Below are 12,396 nucleotides of genomic sequence, written 5' to 3'. Positions count from 1 at the left end.
GATTTGGAGATCCAAGGTTTATTGTTAGCAAAAATTGTGACAGATTTCCTGGGAATGACTGTTCCCAATTCACCTGATGAGAGCCCAAGACAAAACATGACGAAAACAAACTGACAAAACCCAAAAGCAGGGAACTAACTAGACACAAACAAGGGAATGTAAAAAAAAAAAAGTCTGGGCGGTCATTGCTCCGGTGGGCGGCCAGGAGGCTGTCCAAAATGCTGGGGCAAATTCGGCGGGCGACTGGGAGGCCATCCAAAACATTGGGGCAAACACGGCGGGCGGCCAGGAGACTGTCCAGTACTAGGAGCGAGTTCAGGGGGGTGGCCTGGAGGCCATCCAAAACACTGGGAAAGAACTGGCGGGCGGCTGGGAGACCGTCCAACAAGCTGGGGCAGGTCCGGCGGGCGGCCAGGAGGCCATCCAATGCTCAGGAGCTGGTCAGAAGTGCAGCCGGGAGGCTGTCCATTGCTCTGGAACATGTTAGGCGGGTGGCTGGGAGGTTGTCCAGCACAAGGCACCAGACTTAGTGGACTGCCAATAGAGATGGACACCTTGCAAGTCCATGACTGCCTGGTGTGGGGAAAGAGGACAGAAGGGACCATAGGTTCTGGTGTGGGCCCCACAGCTGTCACCGAGGCAAGAAGAGCAGTGGAGACTGATGAGGCCAGGGTAATTGCAGCTTTTATTGGGACCGCAAGTGACCTAGAGGTCCCAGGTATAGGTGTGATGACCTCAAGATGGCAGGAGACATGAGAGGCATCCTCCAGGACCCCATTGAGATGGGTGACGTGAGGGGTGTCCGCCAGGACCCCCTCGGACAAGGAGACATGAAGGCTTAGATCTTCTGCGGCAGGATCTTTGAAGATGGGATATTCTGCTGCAGGGTGAGGAGCTGTCGTAGGACATAAGGTCGTGGAACTTGGATCTTCTGTGGCAGGACCAGAAGCTGATGTGGAGCTTGGATCTTCTGTGGCAGGACCAGAAGCTGACATGGAGCTGGGATCTTCTGCAGCAGAACCAGAAGCTGACGTGGAGCTGGGATCTTCTGCAGCAGGACCAGAAGCTGATGTGGAGCTTGGATCTTCTGCAACAGGACTAGAAGCTAACATGGAACTTGGATCTTCTGATGGCTCCGCTAGTGTAGGATCCCTTGAAGACGCCACTAGCGTAGGACCCACTGGAGGTGCAGCTGGCGCAGCTGGAGGAGACGTGGGACCCTCTGCGAACATAGAGGCGTTGGTGGTCCTGGGACCCTCTGTACACATAGATGCATTGGCTGACGTGGGACCGTCTGTAGACGTAGAGGTATCAGCAGACCTGGGACCCTCTGTAGATGTAGAGGCATTGGCATACCTTGGACCCGCTGTAGACGAAGAGGCGCTGGCAGACCTGGGACCCTCTGTAGGCATTGAGACCTCTGTAGAGACCTCTGAAGCGGCGGCTGAGACTTTGGCGGCTGAGACTTTGGCGGCTGAGACTTCGATGGCTGAGACTTTGGCGGCTGAGTCTTTGGCAGATGAGTCTTCAGAGGCAGTGAAGACCTCTGCAGCAGTGAAGACCTCGGTGGCAGTGAAGGCCTCGGCAGCAGTGAAGATCTCAGCAGGCCGGGAGAGGCAAGACAGGTGGCCTGGGTGAGCCATAGGACTGGGACAGGTCGTGGAGTTGGGACAAGACATAGACCCGGCGGACGGACCAGGAGCGATGACCTCAGCGGACGGACCAGGAGCAAGGACCTCAGCAGGGTCTTCTGCGGCCAGATCTTTGTGTGATGGTGCTGAATCAGGCACTGGGACAAGGGCCGAGTCAGGCGCTGAAGCAGGGGCTGAGTCAGGTGCTGGAGCCAAGTCCCTGGAACCTTTCTTCCATCGACCTCTGCCGTGGTGGCGACAGTGTGGTCCAGGGCCAGGATCGGACCAGAGCTCCTCCTTGGGCTCAGGGCCTCCCACTCTGCAGCCAGGGAGCCAGGGACTTGTTCTGCAGCTGGGGGGGCAGGGATTTTCTCTGAAGCAGGGGCGTCTGGCTCAGCAGCAGGGGAGTCTGGCTCTTGGGCAGAGTCAGGGACTGGAGGGTCTGGATCTAAGCCTGGAAAAGGGACTGGTACTGGGGCAGAGTCAGGTTCTGTTTTCAAAGTTCTTATTCCAGTAAGAAGCTGCTGATATTCAGGATGCTGGATTAGACCGGGTTGGGATAACAGAAACTTTTCAGCAAGGGAAAGCACAGTGTCTAAACAGTCCGGGTTATTTTTAGCAGAAAAAAAATGTGGCTTTGTAGAGTATGTCCAAAAAAGTTCAATCTGGTCCTCTGGACATTCAAAAAAAACAAAAAACAAAACAAAGCAAAAAAATATAGAAACGTTTTGTCTCTCATCCAAGAGACTTCCTCAGTCTGAGGTGCTATTTTCAGCTCAGTCTCTTAAATAGCACCTTCTCAGAGTGGAACAACCAGTTTGCTGCTGACAACCAAAACCAGCTGATCACATGCTCAAGAAGGACCATCAGCCTAACAAAGGATCATTAGCACACTGATGGCTGCTTACTGCTCACAGAGGGCTGAGTGATACTAGCAATCACAGGATTGTAAGAGGGGGACAGTTGAACCTGGAGGCCTCCACCCCTGTTTAATGATGGATGATTTCTTTTCACAAAGATGGCCTCCTTTACTCCTCTCTCAAACCATCGTTCCTCTCTGTCCAGGATGTGAACATCTTCATCCTTGAAAGAGTGACCGCTGGCCTGGAGATGAGTATAGACCGCAGAATCCTGGCCTGATGATGTTGATCTTCTGGGCTGGGCCATCCTTTTGGCCAGTGGCTGTTTAGTTTCCCCGATGTAAGACTGATCACAGCCCTCCTGACACTGAACAGCATACACAACATTGCTCTGTTTGTGCCGGGGGACTGGATCTTTGGGATGAACCAGTCTTTGCCGTAATGTATTTTGGGGTTTAAAAGCCACTGGGACGTTATGTTTAGAAAATAAACGTCTCAGTTTCTCTGATACTCCCTCAACATACGGAATGACCACTGGTCTGGGTCTGGGTTCCTCTTTTTCACCTGATGGCTGACTGGAGTCCTGTTTGGGTTTCTTCTCTGCTTTCAGGAAGGCCCAGTTAGGATATCCACATTGCTCTAGAGCCTGTTTTGTGTAGGATTTCTCCTTCTGCCTGGCTCCTGAGTTAGTGGGGATGCTGTCTGCTCTGTGATACAGAGTCCTGATGACTCCTAACTTGTGCTCCAAAGGGTGATGGGAGTCAAACTGCAAATACTGGTCTGTGTGGGTGGGTTTGCGGTACACCTCGGTTTGCAAATGTCCTCTATCAAAGACTGAGACCTCACAGTCCAAGAAAGCCAACTTGCCATTTTTTGCATCTTCTCGTGTGAACTTGATGTATTTATCCACAGAGTTGATGTGGTCAGTAAAATGTTGGACTTCCTGAGATTTAATTTTAACCCAGGTGTCATCAACATACCTGAACCAATGACTTGGTGGTGTCCCTGAAAAGGACATCAAGGCTCTCTTTTCTACCTCCTCCATGTACAGGTTGGCAACAATAGGAGAAACTGGAGACCCCATAGCACACCCATGTTTCTGCCTATAATATTGCTCCCCATATGTGAAGTAGGTTGACTGCAGTCACAGTTTCAAGAGTTCACACAGTTGTTCTGTGGAAAGCGTGGTCCTGCTGCTCAGAGTGGTGTCTGATTTTAATCTTAAACTGACCACCTCTACTGTATCATCAACAGGAATGCACGTAAAGAGTGACGTGACATCAAAAGGGACCATTGTTTCATCAATCTCCATGATGACATCCCTCACCTTATCCACAAAGTACATGGTGTTCTGTATGTGGTGTTCTGAGCTGTTTCTATATTTTTTTTGCTTTGTTTTTTTTTTTTTTGAATGTCCAGAGGACCAGATTGAACTTTTTTGGATTTTTCTACCTGGATTATTGAGTACACATCAGGATATTTGTAGAGTATGGTTTATTTGAGATAAGTCATGGGGTTGGAGCTGAGAAGTCTTAAGGCTAGTCTTGTGTCAAGGAAGCCATGTGCAGAGTTCAGCCTGCCCCTACAGAACGGGCATGTCAAGACATGTCCATCCTGTTATCCATCCTGTGTTATTCTGTTTGTTACATGGTCTGCTTGTAGGCCTCAAAGCCTTGAATAATCAAAACCATGTGTAGAGCAACACGTACACTCACACACCCCATAAGCACGAATGTATATGTCACACACTCACACAGCTACACACAGACACACAGGCCTGCTTGAGAGGCACACACACGCAGGGAGAGAACAGCAGAGCAGAAGAGGTCTTTTTAATAAAAATTACCTGTTTCAGATGAATGAGAAAGATGTGTTTATAATAAATCAATAAACGAGTAAGTAATCAAGTGATATTATAAACTTTGTGATTTTAAAATGTAAACATTATGATTTTAGAATGTAATTTGTTTTTAAGCTTGTTCAAAGAGAAGAACCTATAGCTTCATGAATGTTCTAGAAAATAAGTTACAACAGAGGTATTACACAATGGGAAAGCCCCAGAACACAGCTCTGAGCAAATCAGAATAGGACAACACAGAATGACTGAGCATTATTAAACAAAGTACACCCAGAGATTAATATGCATGAGGAATGACTGGCAAAACCTCATAAGAAGCCTGTAAAGTCGGACCAAGGTCCAACCCAAAAGGGATGGATTAGCCTGAAGGGGTGACTGGTCTGGAGATGTCAGTCAAAATCTCAGGCTATATAAACAAAAGTTTCAGTGAAAACTCTGCTGTTTTGGGGATCCACTTCACGAGCGAGGGAGCTCAGGACAAGACCCGGAGGACCTCTAGATGACATGTGGATTAATAGGGCAATTTTGGACGGTCTCTGCTGGAGAAAAACTAGGGTGAAATCCATTGGAATAGGCTTCTATTTGGAACTATTCATCAACCCATCAGCCCGGATTATCTCTAAATCCTTTTTCTTCAAATTCAACCAGATCAAGGACCAGGAACGGCCCACATCCAAGAGAGAGATGGGGAAATTTGCCTCTTACTAAATTCAGAAAACATGGTAAGGGGACGTTCCTCAAAATTAGTCCTTAATGAAACCTTATCCCAAATTATAGCAGTGGTGTATGAATTGACAAGCAGAAAAATCAATTATATTAAAAATCTGTTTGCTCAGAGTTGTAGAAGGGTCTTCTTTGTGGTGAAAAAATAATGTGTTGGGTCAGGTAGAGAGAGTAGGTAAACTGTGTGAGTACTTGTGTTCCTGAGGGAGACCGGGCATGGCCGGCCGGACTAAAGGACGTCTGAGGCCGAGCAGAGAGGAGTCCAAGAGCCTGTCTCACGCCTATCCACAGGGACTGAGATCTACCTTGCCCAGGAAAGGTCAACAACTAAAAAAGGAACTAAGAAGTGAAAATTATTCATCATGTAATCTCTTTGTAATCGAGTGTAATCATTATTGTGCTATACCGCTGTTTCCCTGCAAAAGTTATTGATTAAAGCAAAGCAAAACGTAAAATTCTGGATTCTTATTTCAAACACCCCTTTTGTTCTTGGAAGTGGAAAACTTGGTTCAATGAAACAGCAGAAACATGGGAGGTTTTAAACGGTTTTATTAGCTTTTGATTATAAAACAACATCCATGAGTCTTGTGCCTAGGCTCTAAATAACGCCAGATCGATTAACAATTGTAACGATAAATCAGGAGATGAGCTACCGTTAACTTGCGCTCCCTCGTCTGCTAGACGTCCCCACTCCTGCTGCTAGGTCGGGCGAGACACGAGGTGAAACTTTGGGTATGGTGCAAGGAACGGAGGTAGTTAACAGTCTGGGTGAATCATCTCAACACAGCCTTAAAACTAAAACTGTCCTAGGAAACGGCTGTGGGTAATACCTGAGCTATAGGATTAGTTTTGAGACCCGTTGGAGGAGAGGCTGCGGTGAGGGCGTGGCACGTGTCCTGTGCCTACCTCACTCGGGAAAGCAAGACACTTGTGAGGAGCTCTATTAAGGGACGAGGGGTCAAGATCCGCCCTCACCGGAAACCTTTGAGGTGAGACGACGGGACCCGCCCCCATAGAGACATCGGGACTAGTTTCAGTTGGCTTAGTTTTGCTGGACCGAGCAAGAGCGGCCCAGAGCGACGGCGAGTCATCAGATTCTGTCCTAACCCTGGGAGGTCAGGCAATAGAATCTGTCTCCACTGTAGCGCCAGGATTATTTTCTGGAAGCTCAGCTCTGCCAAGCCGAGTCAGAAACGTGGAAGGTGCCGGGACGAGTGCCATGGACCACTTCCGGGTTCAGTTTCTGCCGCTCCGGCGGCGGCGAGAAGGCTGAGGGACAGGAGTGGAACAGCGCTCGTCCTCCGGCTCTGCATCCTCTCCCGATGTCCACCCTGAATAGCTGAATGGAGCTGAGGATGAAGAAGAACTGTGCTCATGGGTCAGGCGGTCTTCCCATAGCCAGGACCTTCTCTTTTCTTTGAGGACCAGGAGGGGAGAAGGCAGGATTTCCACCTCCTGGCAGTAACTTCTTTGTGCCGGCACGAGTTGGATCTGGAACCCGCCGCACCGGATCACGGTTTTCTCCATCTGCGTGGGCTTGAGAGAGCAGGTAAGTGATACAGAGGAACTCTGTCTGCTGGTTTCTGATTTTGGTCGCGTCATACTGTCAGGATTTATCAGGCAAGGAGCGAACGTAATAGTTACAGACAGGACTCTGGATGTAGGAGGTACAAAAATATAGATATTTAATAATAATAATCCCAAATGGCTGATGTGGCAGCAACTCACACTCAAGACTGGAACACAATGGGACACATCAGTACAGGACAAGGAAGACCCAACGATGATGCGACAAAGGACAAGACTCACAGACAGGCTTAAATACACAGACAAGACAGGACGTGATTACAAACAGCTGGGAACGGAAGGTGGAATTAAAGATTAATGAGACACACACACAAGGAAACACAGACATGGAAGGACCACAAGATTGCGCCATCCCTACAGTTGTGCTTTGTTTTGTGTGTGTTTATATGTAGATATATGTTGTAACTTCTGGATGCACAAGTTTAGTCTTTGTTTATTATGATTCTTTAAAAGTCCTATTTGTGACTGAGCTTCTCGTTTAGGGCAATACCACCCTGAACAGGCCCGATCTCAGATGCTAAGCAGGGTCGGGCCTGGTTAGTCCCTGACTGGGAGACTGCCTAGGAACACCAGATTTGTGTGTATTTTTTTATCTGCACCAGGCATGCTTTAACACTCCTCAAAAACCACACCATGGCATGCATTGTTCAAGCCAAGAACCAATGTCAGTACTGGGGGCTAAGCACCCCAAAAGGTCAAATCCTAGAATCGCCCCTGAATATGACACAATTTGTGTCAAAGATAAATCTGTTTTGATTTGTCTGCATTAACTTTTTGCAAAAAGAATGGAGAAATTTAGTTTTTAAAGATAAACAATGCTGTATGAACTAATCTAATGAAAAAAAAAAGAAAATTTCAATTTTAAGTCTGCTAATTTAATTATATACACAAAGTAGTAAAATCCCCAGTATATATATTTTTTCTTCTTTTTTCAGCTGCTTCCTTCTTCAGGAGTTGCCACATTGAACTAAGTCACACAAAGACTTGGCATGTGGAAGTCAGCAGAAAGAGACAAAAACATTTTGGAGTCTCACTTTATTCTCAACGTCTTCCAACATCAAAAATCAGAAAAAAGTATGAATTACAACCATTGGGTATTCTCCTCTTATATTCTGTCCTTTTCACAATATGAGCATGAGCACATTCTGGTGTGAAATATATATGTTTGTGTCTGCCACACAACCCCCCCCCAAACACACAGAATGTCACAAACACAAAAATACATATGTGAAACCACATCACAGGTGTAAAACACAAAAAACAAATGAAATACCTAACGGTAACAGATAGGGAGTTTAGTAAGGCGGCCACCACGGCTGCTCTTCACAACAACAGGAAAAAGACTCTCCGGACCAACTGCCACAAAACTGTCCACCTGAGTGGGACAACCCAGCAGTAGGGGGAAAACCCAGAAGAGTGGGCAAAGAAACTAGGAAACGGCCATGACTAGGTGGCTGAGCCAACACAACCGGGTCCCCTGGTAACACATGAGCTGGTTTCAAACAGTCCACTAAAACACTCTCTTGATTACTCCCCAACTCCACCTAAAAAATCCTTTGGTCCCCTCTCCAAAACACGAAATGGACCTTCATAAGGAGGCTGAAGTGGTGAACGGTGGGCGTCATTGCGGATAAATACATAGTCGGCAGACATAAGGTCTTTCGGCCCAAACACCTGCAGAAGGCAGTGATGTGCTGCCAATGGGGCAAAAGATCTATTTTCCCCTGTTAGGAGGACTACTCTACTCCTCTTGGGAGCAACCGGACATGGAAGAAACTCCCCTGGTAAAGGCTGGCCCAGGACCAACTCAGCTGAAGGAATTGGAGGTCCTCTTTAGGAGCCGAACGCAGGCCCAACAAAACCCAGGGTAGGTGATCTTTCCAACCATTATCCACCAGTGAGGCCCGCAATGCAGCCTTCATTGAGCAGTGGAACCTCTCACAAAGACCATTGGCCTGCGGGTGGTAGGCAGTAGCGCAGTGGAGTTTAACCCCAAGGTTCTCTGCCACTGTAGTCTACAACTGAGGTGAACTGGGGACCCCTGTCAAAAGTCAAATCCAACGGCACACCAAATTGGGACACCCAGGAGGAGATAAATGCCTGAACCACATAAACCGAAGTGGTTGATGACAGTGGAACCACCTCTGGCCACCGAGTTCATTCAACCTTTATTTAAACAGATAAGTCATGTTGAGCCTCAAAGACTCATTTACAAGTGAGACCTATTTGGACAGACAATAAAAGTGATAAACTGGACACGTAGGGTTTGGAGGCGAAAAAATTCCTATCAGACTTTTTTTTTCATGCCTGACAAGAAAAAAACTCTGATATTAAAAAATACACCTTGTACAAACAAGCACATAGTGACAGACATACTGCAGAGGGGGGAGACGAGAGTGGTGAGCATGATCATAGATGTTCGAGGGCATTGTAAGAGTTCTGATAAAGATGTAATAATCAGTCAATGTCCTCTGGTGAGATCCATAAACATTTTCGAGGTATGTCGAGGAATGGCCAAGAATAAGGACTATGAGAATCCAAGAGTCCTGAAATTATGACACAAAGTTTATTCAGCTGGTTTCATCTGGTTATCAGTTGGAAATTCCTCAGGGAGGGGGTGGTGAGCGTCAGATCACATGTTCTCCAGGCAAATTCAGATAAGATGACCTACAAGGCCAGCCAAGGGAGCCAATTTCAGATAAACACACAGTTGTTTTGGGGACAGGCAGAACTTAATGACATCTACCTTGAGTCTGTGTTGGTCCTCTCGGTTCCAAAATGTCCAAATTACATGGCCACACCGATGGAACATGACTGAGTAAAGTCCCCAAGATCTGATCCATTCAGCCCAAAGCATTTGAGTCCGGGTACTTGAGACACGAACCAAGCCATCATCAAGGCAAGCAGCGTGATCAGGTCCAAAATTTGTTGCCGACGACTTCCTTGATTGTAGATAAAACTAGCAACCAGCCGAATCCAAAAAGCAGGAACCAGTTATCGTAAATCTAATTAAATATGCGTCCTTAAAATCCACAAGTGACAGCAGAGATAGACACATCACCAAGTCTTCCAAGTCGATGAGATATCCAGCTGCATGCATGCCAACAGGGCAAATCGGTTTGCCTAAAGCCTGTCTTCTCTTCGAAGAAATGTTGTAAATTGAGTTGAGGGACCAACTGATCAAAACAGGTCCATAATTATGGTTTGGAAGATATGCATGAGAATCTCAGAAAAAGTTTCACAGACAGAGCAACAAGCAAAGCAGAGAGGGAGGGGAGGGGAGGGGAGAAGCGTCCGATCTCGAGAAAAGCAAGTGGTGAAGTGAGTAGTTCTGTCCACCATCATCAGGAGATAGGTAAGACCTCTAGAAGGTGGAAGTGTGTCCACTAAATCCACATGCACATGCTCAAACTTCCTTTGTAGAATAGGAAACTTTTCCAGCGGAGCCTTAGTGTGCCGTTGCACCTTGGCACGCTGCCAAGCTAAACAGGAAGCCGCCCATGTGCATACATCTCTAGGGAGCCCTGGTCACACAAACTTTGCCCCTTCCAGTTTTACTGATGCTTTCACCCACGGGTGTGAAAGGGAATGAACACCATCAAAAACCCACCGACGAGACATCATAAAGAAGGGTTGCACCACACTCATGAAAGGAAACCACCTCCAAATGCAAACTGGATTTGGCTGCCTTAAAGGCCAGAATACTCAGGTCTGTCAGTTGATCTGCGACCATGGCGAGGCAATCCACGCCTAAGTGCACAGAAGCAACCCTAGCTCTGGGCAGACAGTCAACCACCAGGTTATTCTTGCCAGCCACATGCTGAATGTCCGTAGTAAACTCCGTAATGGCGGACAAACGCCGTTGTTGCCACACCGACCATGGTCCAGAAACTTTTGCAATAGCAAAAGTGTGAGGCTTGTGGTCAACAAAAACAGTAAACATCAAAAATCAGAAAAAAAAGTGAATGACAACAGTTGGTCTTATCCTCTTATAATTTGTCCCTTTCACAACAAGAACCTACATTTTGGCATGAAATATATATGTTTGTGTCTGCCACAGGCAATTGTTTTTACACTGGATGCTCTTCCTGACACAACCACAGACCACTGAGCTACCACAGCCCTTTGTGTGGAGCAGAGAGCTGCTATCAAAGACATCAAGAGGAGCAGATTGGGGGGGGGGGGGGGGGGGTTAAGGGCCTTGCTCAAGTGCCCAGAGTGGGACAAATGAGGGTGGAGACAAGTGTGGATGCATCACCTTTCCCACCCACATTTTGACGTGGTTGGTACCGGGAGTTGAACCGGCTATCTTCTAATCACAGGCCCACCTTCTCTAACCTCTGCGTAGTTTGGTACTGCAAGAAAAACCACTGACCTGGGTGGTGATGTCTTTTCAGTTTCTTCCACTTCCTTTGCAGTAGTTTCAAATTCTGCAGGTAAACATTAAGAGAACAGGTGAGTGGGCAAATAGCAGCCTACACCTTACAATGGAAGGTTCAGGTGTGTTCTCACCTGGTGGAGCTGCTGTTTGATGCACCTAAGCAGAAAGAAAACACTTTAAATTAACCAAAAATTGGCTCAAGGAAGAAAAAAATCCTGAAAACAGAAAATAAAACTATTAAATGTAAATATTTGAATGTAATCAATCAACCTTTATTTATACAGGTAAATCCCATTGAGCCTCGAGGACTCATTTACAAGAGAGACCTGATTTCAACAAAGAAAGATGACAACAATGGACAACAGCAACAACAATAAACAGTTATAAAGAGTCATACTGCAGGGTTTTTTTTTTGTTTGTTTTTTTAACAAATAGGATGGCTAAAAGGGAAAGGTAACAAAACCAAACAAAAAAAAAGAAAAAACAGCTAGATTTCAAGACAAATGTAGAAAACTAAAAACAGGAACATGTCAGCATTGGACCCTGCCAGGTGTCCAACAGATTCTTAAAGACACTTAGAGAGGTCAAGGTCGAGAGCTTCAAATCTTTTTGTAAGATATTCCAGGAAACAGGAGCGGAATAGGAGAAGGCCCTTTTGCCTAGTTCAGTCCTCATTGAGGGAACACTGCAGGTAACCATGTCCTGAGAGCGCACTCCGTAGCTGCACTCACGCAGAGACATGTAGGAGGAGATGTATGAAGGCAACAGACCAAGAAGTTATATTTGAATGTAAGACCTCCTTTGTGTTAGTTAACGATTTCATAACTAATCATGTTGATTTTTTTTTGTCTTACAGAAACCTGACTACAGTCATAGTATGGAGAAAAAATTGTCTCAAGAGTAGACACTGTCAGTTTGAAGCTGTGGAGGAGAGCCACTGAGCATCAAGGTGGTAACATTGGGTCCAGCACGAGTTGTGGCTGACAGCAGCTTATGTTCTCTGGTTTTTGCTCTTACATTAATAATGGCTCTTTAAGTGCTCAGTTGGCTCTAGCTCACATTGCATGCTAAGATAAGATAATAAAAGAAAAGATAATAAAAGAAAAGATAGGATAGGATAGAACTTTATTGGTCTCGCAGGAAATTGTTGTACCAGAGTTTCAGTACATACACAAGGAACCACAAGATATATAAAAAAATTAGAGAATATAAAAATACCAACAATTAAGGTCTAAAACAGATCAGATGCAGACAGAAACAGTGTTTATTGTGTGCAGGATTAATTTTATTTTCCTATGTGAAGAAAGGGGGAGGAGTTGAAAGTTTGATAACCACAGGGAGGAAGGACTTCCTGTG

The 12,396-nt window shown here is 46.2% G+C and overlaps 1 protein-coding gene across 1 annotated transcript in view; it reads right to left on the bottom strand.

The window, feature by feature from the left end:
• LOC119427190 (cyclic nucleotide-gated cation channel beta-1) overlaps positions 1 to 12,396 on the bottom strand; it is a 174,665-nt gene that overhangs the window by 152,378 nt on the left and 9,891 nt on the right. The window contains exons 6-7 of the mRNA XM_037694773.1: positions 11,172 to 11,196; positions 11,035 to 11,089 (exon numbers count right to left, since the gene is read on the bottom strand). Coding sequence (XP_037550701.1) covers positions 11,035 to 11,089; positions 11,172 to 11,196 — 80 coding nt within the window. The remainder of the gene's footprint in view (positions 1 to 11,034; positions 11,090 to 11,171; positions 11,197 to 12,396) is intronic.

This window comes from Nematolebias whitei, chromosome 2 (assembly GCF_014905685.2).
Source record: "Nematolebias whitei isolate Nwh7 chromosome 2, NemWhi1, whole genome shotgun sequence".
NCBI classification, from domain to species: Eukaryota; Metazoa; Chordata; class Actinopteri; order Cyprinodontiformes; family Rivulidae; genus Nematolebias; species Nematolebias whitei.
The sequence above is the reverse complement of the archived record's forward strand: the minus strand, read 5'-3'. Positions and strand labels throughout refer to the sequence as shown.